This window comes from Poecilia formosa, unplaced genomic scaffold (genome assembly GCF_000485575.1).
Source record: "Poecilia formosa unplaced genomic scaffold, Poecilia_formosa-5.1.2 Scaffold19, whole genome shotgun sequence".
NCBI lineage: Eukaryota > Metazoa > Chordata > Actinopteri > Cyprinodontiformes > Poeciliidae > Poecilia > Poecilia formosa.
Window position 1 is genome coordinate 2,306,902 of NW_006799958.1, and position 17,910 is coordinate 2,324,811.

The 17,910-nt window shown below is 41.1% G+C and overlaps 2 protein-coding genes across 3 annotated transcripts in view; both read left to right on the forward strand.

The window, feature by feature from the left end:
• plekhm3 (pleckstrin homology domain containing, family M, member 3) overlaps positions 1–7,180 on the forward strand; it is a 40,705-nt gene extending 33,525 nt beyond the window's left edge. For both annotated transcript variants that reach the window (XM_007547234.1, XM_016669028.1), the window contains exons 7-8: positions 980–1,137; positions 2,656–7,180. In XM_007547234.1, the coding sequence (XP_007547296.1) occupies positions 980–1,137; positions 2,656–2,818 (321 nt within the window). In that variant the 3' untranslated portion in view covers positions 2,819–7,180. The remainder of the gene's footprint in view (positions 1–979; positions 1,138–2,655) is intronic.
• Positions 7,181–13,073: 5,893 nt separating this feature from the next.
• Positions 13,074–17,534, forward strand: fzd5 (frizzled class receptor 5). Its single transcript, XM_016669029.1, has one exon. It carries the CDS (start codon positions 15,122–15,124, stop codon positions 16,847–16,849), a length of 1,728 nt encoding a protein of 575 aa, XP_016524515.1. The 5' UTR covers positions 13,074–15,121; the 3' UTR covers positions 16,850–17,534.
• The last annotated feature ends 376 nt before the right edge of the window (positions 17,535–17,910 follow it).

A 17,910-nucleotide genomic window follows, 5' to 3' on the forward strand; every position in this document is an offset into this window, starting at 1 on the left:
AAAAACAGTCGTCTTCAACAGCAAAACATTTATCCTTAAAAGCTAAAAGTTAAAGCTAAAACTCGAGTTTAGCAGTTTAAAAATCACCCTTGATCACATTATTAATCTGTTGAATATTTTGAACAGTGAAGAGAGTAATGAGCCTCTCTAGTGCAGTAAAAGTGCTCTGTATATATGCTATAGCTAATTTTTTGTTATTTAGCTAACGTTAGCCAACATTTAGCTGTTTAGCTCGCATTAGCTGTTTAGCTAGCATTAGTTGGTTAGCTGGCATTGGTTGTAAAAAGCTAATGTAATCTTGAATGTTGTAAGAGGTCATCAAGCAGGAAGTTAAATTAGAAGGTAGCTAACGGGATTGGTCAAACTTCAGCTGCTTTTCTGAATGTCACAGAAGGAAATCCAGAAAGTGTTCAGGTGATTGGTCAGAATTGCGGAAAAGCTGCGATGACCACCCAAAAATGTGCAAATTGTGAATGAGTTTGCATTAACAGGTGTGATTACAATTTCCTGCAGAGACTGTTTAAGGTGTTTTCACTGATGAGTTTGTGAGTTGTGGTAGAGACATCCCACTAGTCGGTGACTTTTGATGACATGTAGGTCATCAAGTCAGGTTTTCAGCAGAAAACTGATGCAGAATCCAACTTTACTCTCTGGCTGGGCATACAAAGGATGATTTATGGAGGCCACAGATCTTTTTTGGTCTGATGAGTGATACGGTTTGCTTCTTATCTCAATGTTTAGTCTGCCTCATTGCACAACAGCAATCAAAGATTTTTTTTTCTAAAGAAAGCAGAAGATCATGGCATTGTTCTCCCTGCTGTTGTTCTTCAAAGCATATTCCCCAACCGAGCTTGTTGACTTCAAGCCCAGATCTGTTGTCATGATGATATAGAGAGCCGATGGATGATTAGGAGGCTTTTAACATTTATCGGCTTTACATATCACTCACCCCTCTCCTCCATTATTCCTCCTCCTCCAGGTGATCGACGGGAAACTGGCCCCCTTCCTGTCCAAGGTGATCAAATTCGCCAGCTCCCACGTGTTCAGCTGCAGCCTGTGTCGAGAGAAGGGCTTCATCTGCGAGCTGTGCCAGAACGGACAGGTCATCTACCCCTTTCAGGAGAATGTCACACGAAGGTACGCATCATCCAGAGCCCTCAGCTAACCCGGAGAGGTCGTGTTTAATCACGGTTTAGACTTGATATAAGAGGTGTTGATAGATCCCACATAAACAGTTTCATCATTTCTGTGAGCTAAAATAAGAACTGACTGATTATTTATCATCATAAAGCTCCTGTTTCACTGTTTTATATTGAAAACAAACAAACAGGACTTTTCCCCCTGGCCAGTAAGGTGTGATAATCTGCGTGGACGTGTCGCTCTAAGCTTTCGCTCTGCGTTTTGTTCATAACACCGGCTGAGTCAGAGGGAGAGGGGATTTTCCTCGACACAGTCCAGAGCCTCGTCTTCATCACCGAGACTCAGAGAGAGACAGACAGCAGAGAGATAAGAGCTGAGTAGGAGCGATTCCTGAAAGACGCTGAGCCGTGGCGTGGCGCGCACACACACACATTCACACCCAGCTGTTGAGCTGAGTGTTAAAGTGTGAACTGATAACAGCTGGATCTGCTGGCCAGTAAGATTCTGACAGCAGTGAACGGAGCAACAACTAGACCCAGGTGCTCCAACTTAATCTATTTACTTTGGTTGTGTTTAAATAGGAAGCCATATTTTTAGTTTTGATCGTGCCGTAAAAAGACGTCCAAAAAAGACTGCAACAAAACCTAAATACAAACCTTGGAGTCATTCATACTGATTTTCATTTTGTTAAAAAATTTCCAGAAATGGCGTAAAAGTTTTTAACTTAAATTGCTTTGATTAGGACAGTGGAAATTATCAACATTAATACAATACATAGCAGTATATGTAGGAATTAGCACAATATTTAAATTTCAGTCTTTGACCTAAGACTAGGAAGCACAAAATGGATTGTGTGTGGGCATATATATGTATATATTTAGACATATGTAAATGGAAAATTAATTAACCTATGTTTGTTTATTATTTTTTTATTTAATAATGAGGGTCCAACTGAAAATATGGTATGAATTAATAAGTTTCATAAGTTTCTTACTTCTTCCTACTCCTTTTTGAACATGTTAAGATTATTGTACAAAAATATGTGTCTCTTCCATTCATTGTAAATGGGTACATAACTGGTTTGCTTTCAATTAATGCTTGATTTTCTTATTAAAGAATTTAAAATCTGATTATTTGTGATTAATCAATTGTTGAATTCATCATGATTAATTGCTATTAATTTGATTAATTGGATTAATCCGAGTAATTGTTATTAATCGTGATTAATCGGATCAATTGTGATTAATTGGATTAATCATGATGAATCTATTGTTGAAATAATCAATTTCTAATTATTCTTATTATTGGATTACTAATTTAGTAATCGAACAGTCATTAAGTAGCGGATCCTGACTAAGACATGCAATTTGCTACAACAGCACAATCAGAGCAGTAATTAGCCTGAAACGATAAAAAAACATATATACAAATATAATCATGATTAATCGAATTAATCGTGATTAATCGGATTATTCATTTCAGTCCTGATTGACCTCAGTGTTTCCCGGCTGACAGGTGTGACGGCTGCGGCGCCGTTTTCCACGCGGAGTGTCGTCAGAAAGCCCAGCCGTGTCCCCGCTGCGTCCGCAGAGAGCTCCACCACAAGCGGCCGTCGTCCTTCTGGTCGCCCGACGACGACAGCCCCGGCTGCTTTCACCTGCCGTACCAAGACACCTGAGGTCGGCCGCCGCAAGCACAGGGGCCAGGAGCAAACGGGCCGACATGCAGCCGCCACACGGGACAAAGGGCCTGTGTTTTGTTTTGTTTTGGGGTTTTTTATTCCTGCATCTGCAGGTTGGAGCTCGCTGCAGCTTTTTGACCGCAGTACGGATGCAGCTGCGGAGCTTCCTGCGTCGTTCTGTACTGAAGGAGAAAAGAACTGAATGCTGCGTAAGACTCTGCAGGCCCGAGTTCTCGTTGCTCTCTACTCACATCCTCTGCTCCCCATCTTCACTTACCTCCCGCTCCAGGTTAAACACAACAAATCACAGCCGATGACACCAGGAAGCGCAGAAGCCTGGCCGCTTGTCGTAACCTCTTAGAAACGAAACCGTTAGTCAGCACACAGGACAACGAAGCAAAGCACAAAATCCGCTGCTTGTCTTTTCCCGACATGAGGAGCCTGCTGATGCTTTTTGATTATTTTTTTTTTCATCCTAGATTAAAAAATAGCAGAGGAAAATGGATTCATCTATCATGGATTAAAAAGAGAAACAAAATATATCTGCTCTTAAGTGCTTTAAGCCTTCCGAGAATATTGTTGCACTCTGTAGCCTCTAAATTACGCAGAGAATTAGCCATTAGAAATCATAGTGGGGGAGTTGTGTCTGTCTTGAAGCAATACTCCGGTGCTTTTAGGTACCATGAAGGTTGACCGGCAGTAATCTTCCTCCTCCTCGTTCCCACCGTTAAACGGGTCATTAGCTGTCCTGAAAAAGTATGAAATACGGTGTGGAAAAAGTCTTTTTTTTTTTTTTTTTACATTCATTTCTAGATAAAGTTGATCTTTTGATAAATTTGTGTTTTTGTCAAATTTTGAATTTATTCTATTTTAAATATTCCTTTGTGAATTACCAACAGGATCCCACAGATGAACGTAAACTCATTCATAAATGCAGAATTTGTTCTTACAGCCACCAGACGGCTCAGTCAAGGTTCAAAACTGGTCCTATGGACCTTTAACTGGGTACGGTTTAGAAACCACAACAATCACTAAAACCTCTTTGTTTTTTAAATTTCTACAAGAAATTTGTGCACAAATCTCCAGAATGTCATAGAAGCTGCAGGAAAAATAAGGAGATGTTTGGCCAAGAACAGAATTTCTCTAGAAATCTTATTTTCACTAAAAAAACATTTTACACTTATGATAGACAAAAAAAGCACAGTCTACTTTTCCTCTTAGACGGTTTGTTTCTAATATTACATTTCAACTTAGACATTCATTGACTAGAATGTTGTGGCTGATTCCTTAACTTTAGTTTTCATTCTAAATGTTTCTTCCAGCCCTTTATTAGCCTGGTTAGCTGAGCTAGCTTCACCATAAAACACGAGTTTCTGTCTGCAGATGGTAGTAAATGCTGGTCCTTCCTTCGCTCTGAGCCAAAATGCCGCCAACATTTCTAACTCCACGACAAGTAGAGAAATTTTGCCATAACATATTCACCCTTCCTGTTATCTGCTGAAAGTATCGCTCTCTCTCGCAGCCTGAATTGAAAGCAGATGTGTGTCGACTTGTTTTTGAAAAGTGCAGTTTGCTTTTCAACAGCTCAAGTTAGCAACCTGGACTCACTGATTTGGGGAAAAAAATTAATACATTTTTGATATTTTTGAGTCGTCGTCGAAGGCTGATTGATCTGAAAATTGTTTGAGTCCGATCTCCGGTTGATTTGTCAATCCACGTCTACGCTTATTTTTTTAATAAGTCAAAGTTTAAAAACAAAACACTGTGTTCATAAAACGATGTCCAGAAAATATCCCGATGATTTCTGGTTGAACTGAAACTTCGTTAAAAATGACTGGAAAACAGAATTTAATTATTTTCTAATTCAAATAATTAACTTCTAAAAATGTGTCTTTTAGGTGTCTTTAACCTGCAAAGCAACTTAAATCAATTTCTAAAATGTCTTTGTTAAAGACCTTTTCTTATGGACTTAAATCGTTTTGACTAAATCTCATTTGAAAAACTTTTTTTTTTTTGGCAACAAAATTTGATGAATCTGTAACCTTAAATCATTAAAACGATTCTTTAGTCAGGAAGAGGTGTACGTATTTAAAAACAAATTAAGGAACTTTTATTTTCATTTCTTAAGGAGTAGCTGGGAGAAATCAACCATAATGTTTATATAAATTAAATGATTAATAATTGTCACACGTGCAGGTGACTGTAACCAGATTTGGACCTTTCTTGAATCTTCCTGATTTATTGCTTAGATCTTTAACTAAATTTTTTTGTTCTCTCCATTTCCTCATGTAAATGTAAAAGCACGACGACTTGATTATAAAATCCACTGACTGTGCGTTTCGCCCGGCTGGAAGATAAAAATGTCAATAATTTACTGGCACTCCTCTCCCAGCTGCCTCCGCCTTCCCTTTCCTCCTCTGTGATTCTACTTCCTGTTGTGCTTTGCTCATGCGTAGCCTCTCAGACCTGACAGCAGCGTTAGCATTTAGCATCTCGATGCAACCTGGACGGCCTTTTATTGCCCACCTTCTCCTTTTTCCACATAACCCAGCAGCTGTGACTCATCCGGTTTTCGACCCAGATTTTGGTGAAAACTTGAGCAATTTTAACACTGCATTTATTTTGGTTGATTAATTCCCTGACAGTGGAAAAACATTATTTTAACGGCCCAGCTCCGGTCAGAAAGGCAGGAAACGACTTCAGATTTTTACTGCAGTAAAAATTCCTGTGAATCTACAACTTGTAGGAAGAGATGGCTGGACTTCTGCTGCTCTCAGACTGAAACAAATAAAAACTTAGCTGCTGCTCCGCTGAGACTTTAGTGTTGATCTCTCTGCCGTTGTTTCGCCTTGTTTCATTTGAGCCATAGAAACTTGTCGGCTCGAAGCTCGCTAATGTGAAAATCCTATTTTTTATTTTTTGAGGGGACGCTGCGCGTTTCGCCGTTTCGTATCTTTAAAGTTTTTTTGTCACTTCCAACCCGACTTGCTTTGTTCCGACTCCGGCAACCAATATTAGGATCTTTTTCATGATTTCAGTGAAAAATAATTACCTGAAAGAAGTCACTTTGTTAGTTTGGTTTGATCAGGAATTCATAATCATGACTAATTTATTAGTCATTTGGCCCAAATGGGGGAAACTGAGGGAATAGTGGGGAGTACAAGATTTTATAAAAGCTAGAAATAGTTAAATTATGGCTTTATTGATAAATGATCACTGTCGTCCATGACAGGAAATCCCTGCAATGATTAATAAACTGCTGCCCTGAAGGTTTAGGACGTAGACTTGAAGTTCTGGGTTGCCAGGTGCAAAATGGAAGAAGCTAGGGACAAAATGACAAAGAATAACTACAAAATGGCCGACATGCTTATCTTTCCTTAAGTTTGATGCATTTTATTTTTTTATTCTTTGGTTTATTTGTTGTTTTGATTTTGAAAATAAAGTGTTTCATTGTTCCTCGCTGAATGTTCATGCTACAAAAGTAAAAATATTGTTTAGTTTTGTTTGTTTTGACTGCATTGTTCCTTTAAGTTGTGTTAATTATTAGTGCTTGGCTGCCTGACGGGTTTCAGGGAAGCTGATTGTGTGTCTGTGTATTTACACCGATTGAACGCAGCATCAAAACGAAGCCATCGGCACCAAACTCCAGTCTTACTTCTACTCATTGTTCACAACATCATGGACGTCATCGTCAGTATTCCAGCGAAATGTGTTCAGAGGACGTTCATGTTGCATTTAAATCAGTTTTATCCAGAACAAACGGGCTTTCTTTAAATGATCAGGATGTTTTTTGATTTTTTTCCAGGTTTTTTTTTAGATCTCAGTGGAACCTCAGATGGACGGAGTTAATTTGTAGCACTGTGAAAAAACACAATGTTGCAAGCTAATCCTGTGTCTTTCCCAGGACGGTGGAGCAGAAGGACCCGCAGGCCTCCACTCTTTGCCTCTGTGCAGCTAAAGTTGTGCATCAGATCACTTTATAAGTTATTTCATTTGTATTTGTTGGCACGTTTTTTGTGTTTTTCTCAAACCTGCGTTTGCTTGATAGTCTGTCCAACTGGAAAATGTATTTGATTTCAGTTGTTACGGCAAAATACTAGATTGTTTTCAGTTTGCAGCTGAAGATGCTCTTCATGTTTCATTGTTACAAAAGATATGATACGGTATTTAAGGACAGTAGACGGACTGAACCTCTGAACCTTTTTTTAGGTGATTATTGTTTTTGTTTTGTTTTGTTTCTGCAGCCAAACTCTTATGCAAGCACAAGGAGTTGTTTTTCGATCAAAGCAGCTCGTCCTCATGTCTGGTTCTGTATGAATTGACCCACTGATGCCAATAAAAACAAACTTATTAATAGCAGCCAATTTTTCTGCGTTTTAATCCTGATTTGTCGCTTTGGCTTCTGGGATTTCAGTACATTGTTGGTTTATTTTTAATAATAATAAGTGAGCTAACAGCATTGCTATTTGGATAATCTGACTATTTAAGCAAATTGCCTCAAAGATTTTAGATTTGCAAATAAAATGGTCACATTTTCAGAGGTGCAGCTGAAAGCAAGTAAAATGACTTATTTTAGAATAAAAATGTCCGTCTCTGACTAACAACTGAGAAAGGTTAAGTTTTATTTTTCTTTATTTGTGTCAAACATGTGCAATCTTTCTATGATGATGCAGCTAAAATCACCATGTTTTCCCTCTGATGTCAACAATTTTCAGGCCAAGATTTACCTTAAATAATTTGTGTATGCATAACGCAACAAACAAATGTGTAATGAATATTGATTCAGTGGTTTCTCTGTGTTTCACGGACAGTCTGGTCGATGCACACAGTTGTAGTCAGAAAACACGAAATGGTAATACCCCTTACGGCCACTAGGGGCTGGCGTTCAGAGGTCAATTCAAACGCCGTCAGTTGACTCTAAACGGTCCGGTTTTTCTTCTACCATTCATTACGATGAAATTAGGACAGTGTGAGTTAATACAGCAACAACTAAGTTTCAATGAGATAGTTAAAATCCCTCTATTGTAGCTGCTGATTAAACTCAATGAAAAATATCAACATTAAGAAATAATAGTAAAAAAAAAAAAAAAAAACTCAGCCATGCCTCAGGAAAAATGCAACTCAGCTTTGTTTCTTGTTTAATTTAAACTTTGTTTCTTTGTTTGGTTTCTTTTTTTTTTAATAATCAAAATGCGCATAAACTATTAATTGTTAACCCAGAATGTGTTTTTTTTTCCTTTGGAATAAATATGATAGACACCTGTCCATTTACCCCAGCAGCTGTTCAAAGCGACATTTAGGGACGGAGTCGCCTTTGATTAGCAGTAAATGGATCACCGATCAACATATTTGGTGCGTATTGATGATTTTTGATTATGGCACTTCTTGACAAAATGTAATGCTTACCGCTTGTTCATTTGTGTGATGTGAAGCCCTTTAAAAGGCCTTGTTGCTGAATTCAAAACAGTGACTGCGGCAAACCCGGCTGAACGAGGATTCAAGTCATAACACACACTCTGAAGTCACTCTGACTGGTCTTTAATGTTGATTTTGATAGTATTGGGCCTATATTAGACAGCAAGAGATCATTTTACCTCAAAAGCGATATGTCAGAAGCAGGAAAAAATGGGCATTTATAGAGACTGGAGCCAGACTGTGATGTTTGATAGCTGGGTCAGAGGTTAAACCAGAGCTGAAGGTCATTAGGGGCGTTCCCAGCATGCAATGGGTCTGGTCCAAGGGAGGAAATGTTCATTGGCGGCCAAGGCTCATTCCCAGTTCTGACAGAAAGAAAACACTTTGCTATTGGTTGCATTTGGAGCTGAGAAACATTAAGGACGTCCATGGTGAGTCTGTCCACTGCCAGAAACACCAAAAAACGATTACGGTTGGTTGTGTTTGTGTGTCATTTCCCTCAGGAACACGAGGTACCGCTGTGGGGAGAAGCAGTGTGACTGTCTGTGCAACTGAAGTGTTTTGTCAGATCACAGATACGCTGTCACAGGAAAAAACCCCTTCCCTGATGGCGGTGGCTCATTACAGCAGAATAAGACGCCCTGCCACCAGAGCAACAATGATGTGGAGCAAAACTTTAAGTTGGTGACGTTCCCTCCAAATGTCCCTGACCTTAATCCAATCAACCCTCTGTGGAATGTGTTGGACAAACATGTCCAAACCATTGAGACCTTGCATCGGTACTTCCAGGTCTTTAAGGATCTGCTGCTAGCGTGTTGGTGCTAGCCACTACATCCCTCCTGACAGACCCTGAAGGAGTCCATGCTTTGATGGGTCAAGACTGTTTTGGCAGCAAAAGAGGCACCAGCACACTATTAGACATGTGAGCATGGTGGTACGCACTTTTGTAGATGTAGAAACGTAAGCATCATTAGTTCTTTACATGGAAAACGTCCAACATGTGTATATTAAAAGACAGGCTGCGATTTAAATCTGTGAAGCTCAGACTCCGAGGTCATGCAAAGTCAGGACGCGGCCTCACTGTTTGCTCACATTAGCGCAGGTTCGCCTGCCGTCTTATGAGCTCATCTGGCTCAACTGAGAGGGGAAAACATACATATGTATCTATGTGTGTGTGTGTGTGTGTGTGTACCCAAGGGAGTCTGGACATTTTCTGAGAGAGCGGCGGGCTCGGGAGGCCGAACCGTTCGCCTTTTATGTACGTCGAGCAGCAGCCGCAAATTGAAGCTGAGTGTCGACCGCGCTTAATTGTCATCGCCAATTAGTGCATTGTGGGACGGCCACAATGGATCAACTGTAGCGAGCAGAGCGAAGTCCTTTGTGCTTCTCCAGTGGCCTGCGAGCCAGTCAAGACTCATTTGAGGGGCCCGGTCGACGGCGGAGCAGAAATGCCACCCTAAATGAAAACAAAAGACAGTTTAAGGAGGAAAAAGGGGGATGAAGGGAGGAAAACGAAGGCTTTGGGGGGCTGGGGGTTGGATGTGGACAGCGGTTACAGAGGAGGAAAGAACGGGGCCAACACACACACACACACACACAAACACACATTTTACCCCCTCACGACATTTTAGTGAGCTTCTGCACAAAAGCTGGCAGGGCCCCAGTGTCCCCAGTGACCTGGTTATTCTGGAGCTTCATCGGCCACATTGAAGCTTTCAGCAGGTTGCGGCAGAGCGGACTGGTTTCAACCTTTGCTACAATTAAAAAAAAAGAAAAAAAAAAAGTACAAATCCACTATTTCAACCGCTTTTACTTTGAAAAACCCAATCTTTGCTATGAAGGGCCGTCACCAAAGACTCAACGTTTGTTTTGTTTGCTTCACTCAAACAAGTTCCAGGTCTCTGCATGTCGCCGACGTGAGTGAGGGAGGGCGAGACAAAACCCAGTCGGCACGTCGGAGCCCAGCTCTGATGTTCAGACCGATGGTAGAGAAACAGCCTGAAGGTGTGTTCAGGTCACACACGGTGTGAACCGAAATCCACAACGTGGGGCTTATATCTGTATTCAGCTGAGTCTTTGAGGCTTTGTCTGAAATAAAGTCCGTGACTTTGTTGACTACAGCTGCTACAAGCTTTGGGGTTCGCCGCTGCCAGGCTAACCATACGTAATACAGATTTATTTATTTTTTAATTTTTTTTTCTGACTCACTGTTCACTGCAAAAACACAAAATCTTATCAAGTATTTTTGGTCTAGTATCTACAAATACCTTAGTATACTTCAAATAAGACAAATGTAACTTAAAAGTAACTTTATAGCAAGATATAGAAGCTTGTTTTATGTAAATAATTCCTTAATATTGATTAAAAAATCATTTGTTCCATTGGCAGATTATTTCACTTGTACCAAGAAATATTTCCATGTTATAAGTTAACATGAAGTCCTTTTTCATCAATATTAAGGAATTATTTATTTAAAACAAACACCTGTTTCTTGCTGAAAAGCTACTTTTAGTTTGTTTATCTTATGTCAAGTGTGCTAAGATATTTACACTAGAAACTTGACCAAATTCACTTGGTAAGATTTTGTGTTTTTGCAGTGTTCTTTGATAAACCGGTGGGATCCGTGGGATTTAGATCTGATTCTAACACACTGGTTTTAATGTAGCTCTGGCTGTATATTTAGGGTTGTCATCCTCTCTTCTCCAGACTCTCTTCCAAGTTTTCTGCAACTTTTCTGCCTCCGTTGAAGAACAACGTCCACAAGCCTGTGAAGTGTTGGACTCATGTGACTTTTCATGCGTTTATTTTTCAGCAAATGTTTAATTCTTGACACTCTTTCCATTAGGACCAGATTTGTAAAGTGACTGTTGTCATGCATGACAGATTCCCCTGTAGCTTTACTATATCTTTTCCATTTTCAGATGACGAATCAAAGAGTTTGAGTCATTCAAAGTTTAGGATATTGTTTTAGATATTTTGGCTTGAAACTGACCGGTCTGGTGTTTTCTCTTTGGTCTTCATGATGTTTATTCTCTAATAATCCTCAAAGGGATTCACAGAAAAAAATGGACTCATCCTGAGATTAAATTGCACACAGATGGAATCTACTTTTCATATTTTTATTTCTTAAATATTTTAAAGCCTTCTAAGTGACCATTATTAGTGCCTAATATATGGACACGTTAAAAATGTTCAAGACTGAAAAAAGCAAGACGATCGATTCTCTTGGCTTAAATGTTTAAAATTAAATGTGACGGATTAAAATAGGATTCATCTCAGATATAGCAAGTGGAAACGTGCGTGTACGATAGGGCTGATAGGGCAATTAATCATGATGAAATGATGGTTGGCTAATTCGATCGATTAATCGTTGACTATGGGATGCAGACTCTAAAGAAAAAGGCAATTTCCTGAAAGAACAACACAGTCAGAGCAGTAATTAAGCCACAACTGTACAAAAAATGAATACACTTTGCACTTAAGATTAAAAAAGAACATTGTCTGTAAATCTGTTCTACTCAGAACTCATCAAGTGGCATACACTGTAGTTTTATCTCCATCTTGTTAAATTCTGTAAGAAAATCTCATATTAAGCACATTTTGCTATCAAATTACAAATCACTTAATCCTAAAAAGGAACCATTAGATCAGTCGTATGATGTACTGATGCTACGTCGAGCAGAAATACCTGAGCTTCTCACCTGTTGATGTTAGAAGTGTTGTTTTAGCTGCAGATGCGTCCTTTGCTACAAATGATTAACTGTTCGCTACAGGAATGCCATGCTGTTGCGTTTTAGGCAATAAAATCTTCAGATCTAATGAGATCTTAAATAAAAAATCTGCAGAACATGCCAGTTTTTATTTTATCCGATTAATCAATTAACTGTCTGAATAATTGATAGATTAATCGATAACTGCTGTTCCCTCTCCTGTTTTAGTCAAACAAACCTGGCACTTGAGAGAATCCCTACATACAATCACACGCATGTTCACACACACCCACGTCTGTACTTGTGCATGTGTGTATGTGTGTGTGTGTTTGTGATTCCTTTCAGGGTTTAAACTCAAAACTCTCCACTGTTTACGTTCATCTGTCAGACGGACCTGAGCGAATGTACATCAGGTCTGATCTCCTCCTAGCTGATACGCTGAGCACACACACTGTCACTGCTCAAACACACACGTACACACACAAACACAAACACACCTTTGGAGACCTTTGTCCCCAAGAGAGCGTTGTGACCTTTGTCTCATGCGGCGGCGAGACGCAGAGAGCAGAGGTTGGGTTACTGAGCACCACAGATTTAGTTTTCTTTTGGTTTGAATCACAGATAAATCCTCTGTAATCTGTGTTAGATTGCTGAGGATTGTTTGATAACAGACACATTTGTTTTCTGTCGGTTTATTTAGACCAAATGGAGACGAAATAAGACAATATTTCAAACAGGTTTCTTTAAAAAAAATAGAAGATTGTTTTGTGTTTTACCTGAATTTTGTACATTTTTCATTATCTCTATAATGAGGCTGGATCCCTGACAGCGAATGCTTCATTTATTTTTCTTTTCTTTTCATATAAAACATGATTGACTGGGAAATAATCTGGGTTTCATGTCTTACCTTAAATAAATGCAACTTTGCAACATCTAATAAAAACACCAAGATATTCTTCAAGGACCAGTAAAGTCACAAGCAACTGCTTCATCTATTTAAAAAAAAAAAACTGGTTTAACCTGAGTGAAGAACTGTAGATATTAGTTATGTTTTGTAGAGTTTCAAAAGTAGTTTTTGTTCTTTTAAAAGATGAAAAATGATGCCACGTTTATGGTACTGTAATGGTTCTAAATACGATTGCAACACAAAGTTTGTGTGTTGCAGTTGGTTTTGCTTTTCTGACGGGAAAATACAAAGAAAAAAAAACATTAAAAGACCTTTGAGTAGCTTAAAGAAGAATGTTGTGGTTATAAGACAATACGGACTGTGTAGTAAACATATATTATGTCATAGATATAACAACATCGTCCCGTGTTATCGTCCTGGTCTATGAGTAACTTTGGGGCCTAATTGTATATTAGGCAGCAGGAGTTTCTCAATAACATATTGCATCTATTTACTGACTTCAAAGCACCATGCTAACGCAGCTAGCAAAGCAATGATTGACAGGGGTGAAGTGGCTAGTAACATATTTCTTCAAAGTGTGACGACCAACTATGTGCTACAACTAAGACCATTTTCCAGGTACAGGAAGCTCATGTTTCAGAACAAATACTTTGGCAAAATCTCCATTAGAATAAATTAAAAAAATTAAAAAAAACAATGCCACTTTCTTCTGTCAGGAAAAAAAATATGCAGGACCAAACTACAAATAATAGCGTCCTTTTCCGTCTATACTTGTGAAGGTGTCAGACACCCTCGTCAGGTACCTTTAGGCTCCTCTGGGAAATCCCACCTCCTCAAGCAGGAAGTCCTATAATATAAAATTGCTCTCTGATGTGTTCACGGACCGCTAGGTGTTTGAAATTTCATTTAAGCCTCAGAGCAAGTGGTTGCGGACATAATCCGTTTCTAACAATACAAAATGAGGAACATTCGGTTTTTTGTGGAAGGAAAAGCTGAAAGCACAACATATAAACTCCGCTAAAAATATTAGCACAGATATTTTTGTTGAACTGCTGATTCTGTCATTAACAAGTCAAATAAATTAATGTTTTACTGTCTTGATTTTTTGCAAATAAATTAGACCTGCCACCCCTTATTCTTACAGAACTGATTGATATAGCTACACATCAAAAACAATTAAATATATCTGCTCTGTTTCGAATATTAATATGTAAAAATTGCTGATTAATTTCAGTTTGAAGCAATTAGGTCGACTGAATAGTGTTTTACTTATCTGACATAATGTCAATAAGTTATTTTATGTCAATCAGTCAGATTTACAGAACGTCGTTCATGCATTTGAAAGTTACACAGAGTGCGGTGTAAAAGTTAAAAAGGGACCAGGCATGCAGACAGCGATCGATACTGACGCCACATAAACCCTAAGCTAACGTCAAGTGACACTCAGAAGCGGGAGCGCGCTCCCAGCTGAGTTTTGACATTTCCGACAGCCGTGAACGCAGCAGAGCCTGTGTTTGATGAGAAGGTGCCGCAGCTTCAGACGGACTTCACTTCGTCCTCGGGCGCAGGGAGCGCAGCAATCCGCGCGTGGCCGCAAACCCAACGGCACGGGATAAGTTCTTGCCCGGAGAGACTCCTCTTCTTCTTCTGCTGCTGCTGCTCGTTTCTGCTCTGGCTGTTTTCACTCAGAAGAATCAGAAAGTTCACTTTTCGGAAGTTGTTCAAGTCGCGGGCGGATTAAATCCATCGAGGGAAACGCATCAAGTGGATTTTACTCACCTGGTTCCTCGCGGCACAGAAAGAGGAGACTTCTGGATATTTATATAGCTCACATTTACCAGCTGTTCTGTCTTACCATCATTTTCTTTATTTCTTTTTCTTTTCTTCTTATTCTTTTTTTTAACTACAGCACTGATGATGCGACTCTCTGCGGCATACAGGACATGTTTGGAGGACGTGCAGAGGGTTGAAATGTTACAGGGTCGTTAAATTTATTGGAACGTGACTGCCGGATATGAACTTTCTCCGTAATGATTGCAGGAGCGCTGGTGAATGATTGACAGCGTGCTGGCACCACTGGTCCCCCCATCAGATATCCATTTTACCCTTCAACAGGCTGATTTGTGTCTTTTCTCTCAGAACAGAACTTTCTTCTGTTGACTCTTCTAAAACATAAAGTTTCAGCCATGAACTTTAGAAAATGAGCCCTTCTTTATTTCAGTTGGTGTAAAGACTCTGCCATACCCGGATAACAGACTTACTTCATCCATGGCATCAGCAGTGAGACTCATGCCGTACAGCCTGATGCTGTACCTGCTTTTCGTCTTCTGGTCTCTCGGTTTCACATCGGGAGCCTCCAAGGACTTGGTTTGTGAGCCCATTACGGTGCCCATGTGTAAGGGCATTGGTTACAACTTGACATACATGCCCAATCAATTCAATCACGACACCCAGGAGGAAGTGGGGCTAGAGGTGCACCAGTTCTGGCCCCTGGTCCGCATCCGCTGCTCCCCGGATCTGCTGTTCTTCCTCTGCAGCATGTACACTCCGATCTGTCTGCCGGACTACAGGAAGCCGCTGCCCCCCTGCCGCTCCGTGTGCGAGCGGGCCAAGCGAGGCTGCTCCCCCCTCATGAGCCAATATGGCTTTGAGTGGCCTGAGAGGATGAGCTGCGAGCAGCTGCCCCAGCTCGGCGATGAGACCCTGTGCATGGACCAGAACAGCGGTGAGACCACCACTCTGGCCCCCTCGTTCCCAAAGTCCACCCCCAAAGTCAGAACCAGACCTCCCAGCCCATCGCAGTGTGACAGGGAGTGCCGTTGCAGAGACCCCTTGATCCCCATCAAGCGGGAGTCCCACGCTCTCTATGGCAGGGTCCAGACCGGCCCTTTGCCCAACTGCGCCCAGCCCTGCCACCTGTCCTACTTCTCGGCGGATGAACGCGCCTTCACCAGCTTCTGGGTGGGACTCTGGTCCGTGTTGTGCTTTATCTCCACGTTGACCACCGTGGCCACTTTCCTCATCGACATGGAGCGGTTCAAGTACCCAGAGAGGCCCATCATCTTCCTGGCTGCCTGCTACCTCTTCGTCTCCTTGGGCTACATCATACGTCTGATTGCGGGTCACGAGCGAGTGGCTTGTGGCTACAGCGGCCTCGGCGGAAGCCAACTGCACATCCTGTATGACGCTTCCGGCCCTGCTCTCTGCACCCTCGTCTTCCTGCTGGTGTACTTCTTCGGGATGGCCAGCTCCATCTGGTGGGTGGTGTTGTCCTTCACGTGGTTTCTCGCGGCGGGAATGAAGTGGGGCAGCGAGGCCATTGCTGGATACTCGCAGTACTTTCACCTGGCTGCGTGGCTCATCCCGAGTGTCAAGTCCATCGTTGTCCTCGCTCTCAGTTCCGTGGACGGGGATCCCGTGGCTGGAATCTGCTACGTCGGGAACCAGAGCCTGGAGAATCTGAGGGGATTTGTGCTGGCCCCTCTTGTGGTCTACCTCTTCACAGGCTCGCTGTTCTTACTGGCTGGGTTTGTCTCTTTGTTCCGCATCAGGAGCATCATCAAACAAGGTGGCACCAAGACGGACAAACTGGAGCGGCTGATGATCCGAATTGGGCTTTTCACAGTGCTGTACACAGTCCCCGCCACAATCGTGGTGGCATGCCTGGTCTACGAGCAGCACCACCGACCCGGCTGGGAGCGAGCCCTGGCCTGCTCCTGCCCGTCGGAGCGCCAGCGCTCGGGCCCGGACTACGCCATCTTCATGCTCAAGTACTTCATGTGCTTGGTGGTGGGCATCACATCCGGAGTTTGGATTTGGTCTGGAAAAACTCTGGAGTCCTGGAGGAGATTCGTGGCCAGATGCTGCCCCTGCTGGCCGCAGAAGGTCACTGCACCGCCTTCCATGTACAGCGAAGCGAGCACAGCCTTGACGGGGCACACTCGAACTGGGTTGTCATCGGGGATCTATCAGAAAGCCCCTTCGTCCCATATATGAACTGTGTGGCAACACGAAACATTTTAGACAACCTGTGATTGCGGACAAGAAACCAGAACTATAAGTTTGTGTCATTTTACCCTAAATATAAACTATAAACAGTAAATACTGAATGAAAAGATTCAGAGCGTTAAAAAAAAAAGGTAAAAAGTATATATCTATATAAGCGTACAGTATGGGAAATAATAGTTAAAACAAAAGCAAAACATACTTTTGAGACTCTGAATCTCGACAAAAATCTCTATAAGTGATTTTATTTTATTTTTTTTTTGCACTGCAGCTGAGACACTTGACCAAATCTGACTCTCACTTAAAACAAGCAATCCTCCCCTGAGGTAATCGGATATTCCTGAGCACTGGAAAAAAATAAAAATATATATTTATTGTTGTACATACTGCAAATATTTGTTGTAAAGAAAAAAAAAAAAACAACGTAATGTTTCTGTTTAAAAAAAAACATACTGCCAAGCTATGTATAAGAGACCACAGAAACAAAGTAATTGTCCATAAATGTGATGTTGTAGCTCGATGTTTGAGTGGTGGTGCTCTGTGTGAATCCAAACTGAATGTGCTCTTGGAAATTCATTACTGTGACTAGGAACTTCCTTTGTTTCGTCTGTATAGTGCGCTCTAACACGACCTCTTTAGTTCTGTGAACTCATTAAAGTATCTTTGTGAAAGGAGAGCCAGTTCTGTCTGTGTTGTGTGAAGAAACGCACAATAATGATCAAAGGCAACGAGATAAAAAAAAAAGGAACTCAGTCTTTAGCCCCCCCTACTGGTTCACAATGGAGCTGCTCGCTTTGTGTTTTCTCTAGAGGAGGAACACTCGGCAGATGAACCTCAAACCTCCGCAACCTGCCGCTTTCACCGTCACGCTTGCAGTGAGTTAACAAGACGTGTTAAAATTTTAAACACAAGTCTGCAATTTGCAATAAAGCTCAAAAGCATTCATACGCGTGGTAGATGTAGTGTTTACATTGTACTTTTAATTCAACTGAGTATTTTGTTTCAGATAATGAAACAAATCAGTTTTGAAAAAAAAAAACCCTGGTTTATTT

Bases quoted from the DNA above. Each gene is read 5' to 3' on its own strand.
- fzd5 (XM_016669029.1), top strand. From the start codon at position 15,122: ATGGCATCAGCAGTGAGACTCATGCCGTACAGCCTGATGCTGTACCTG.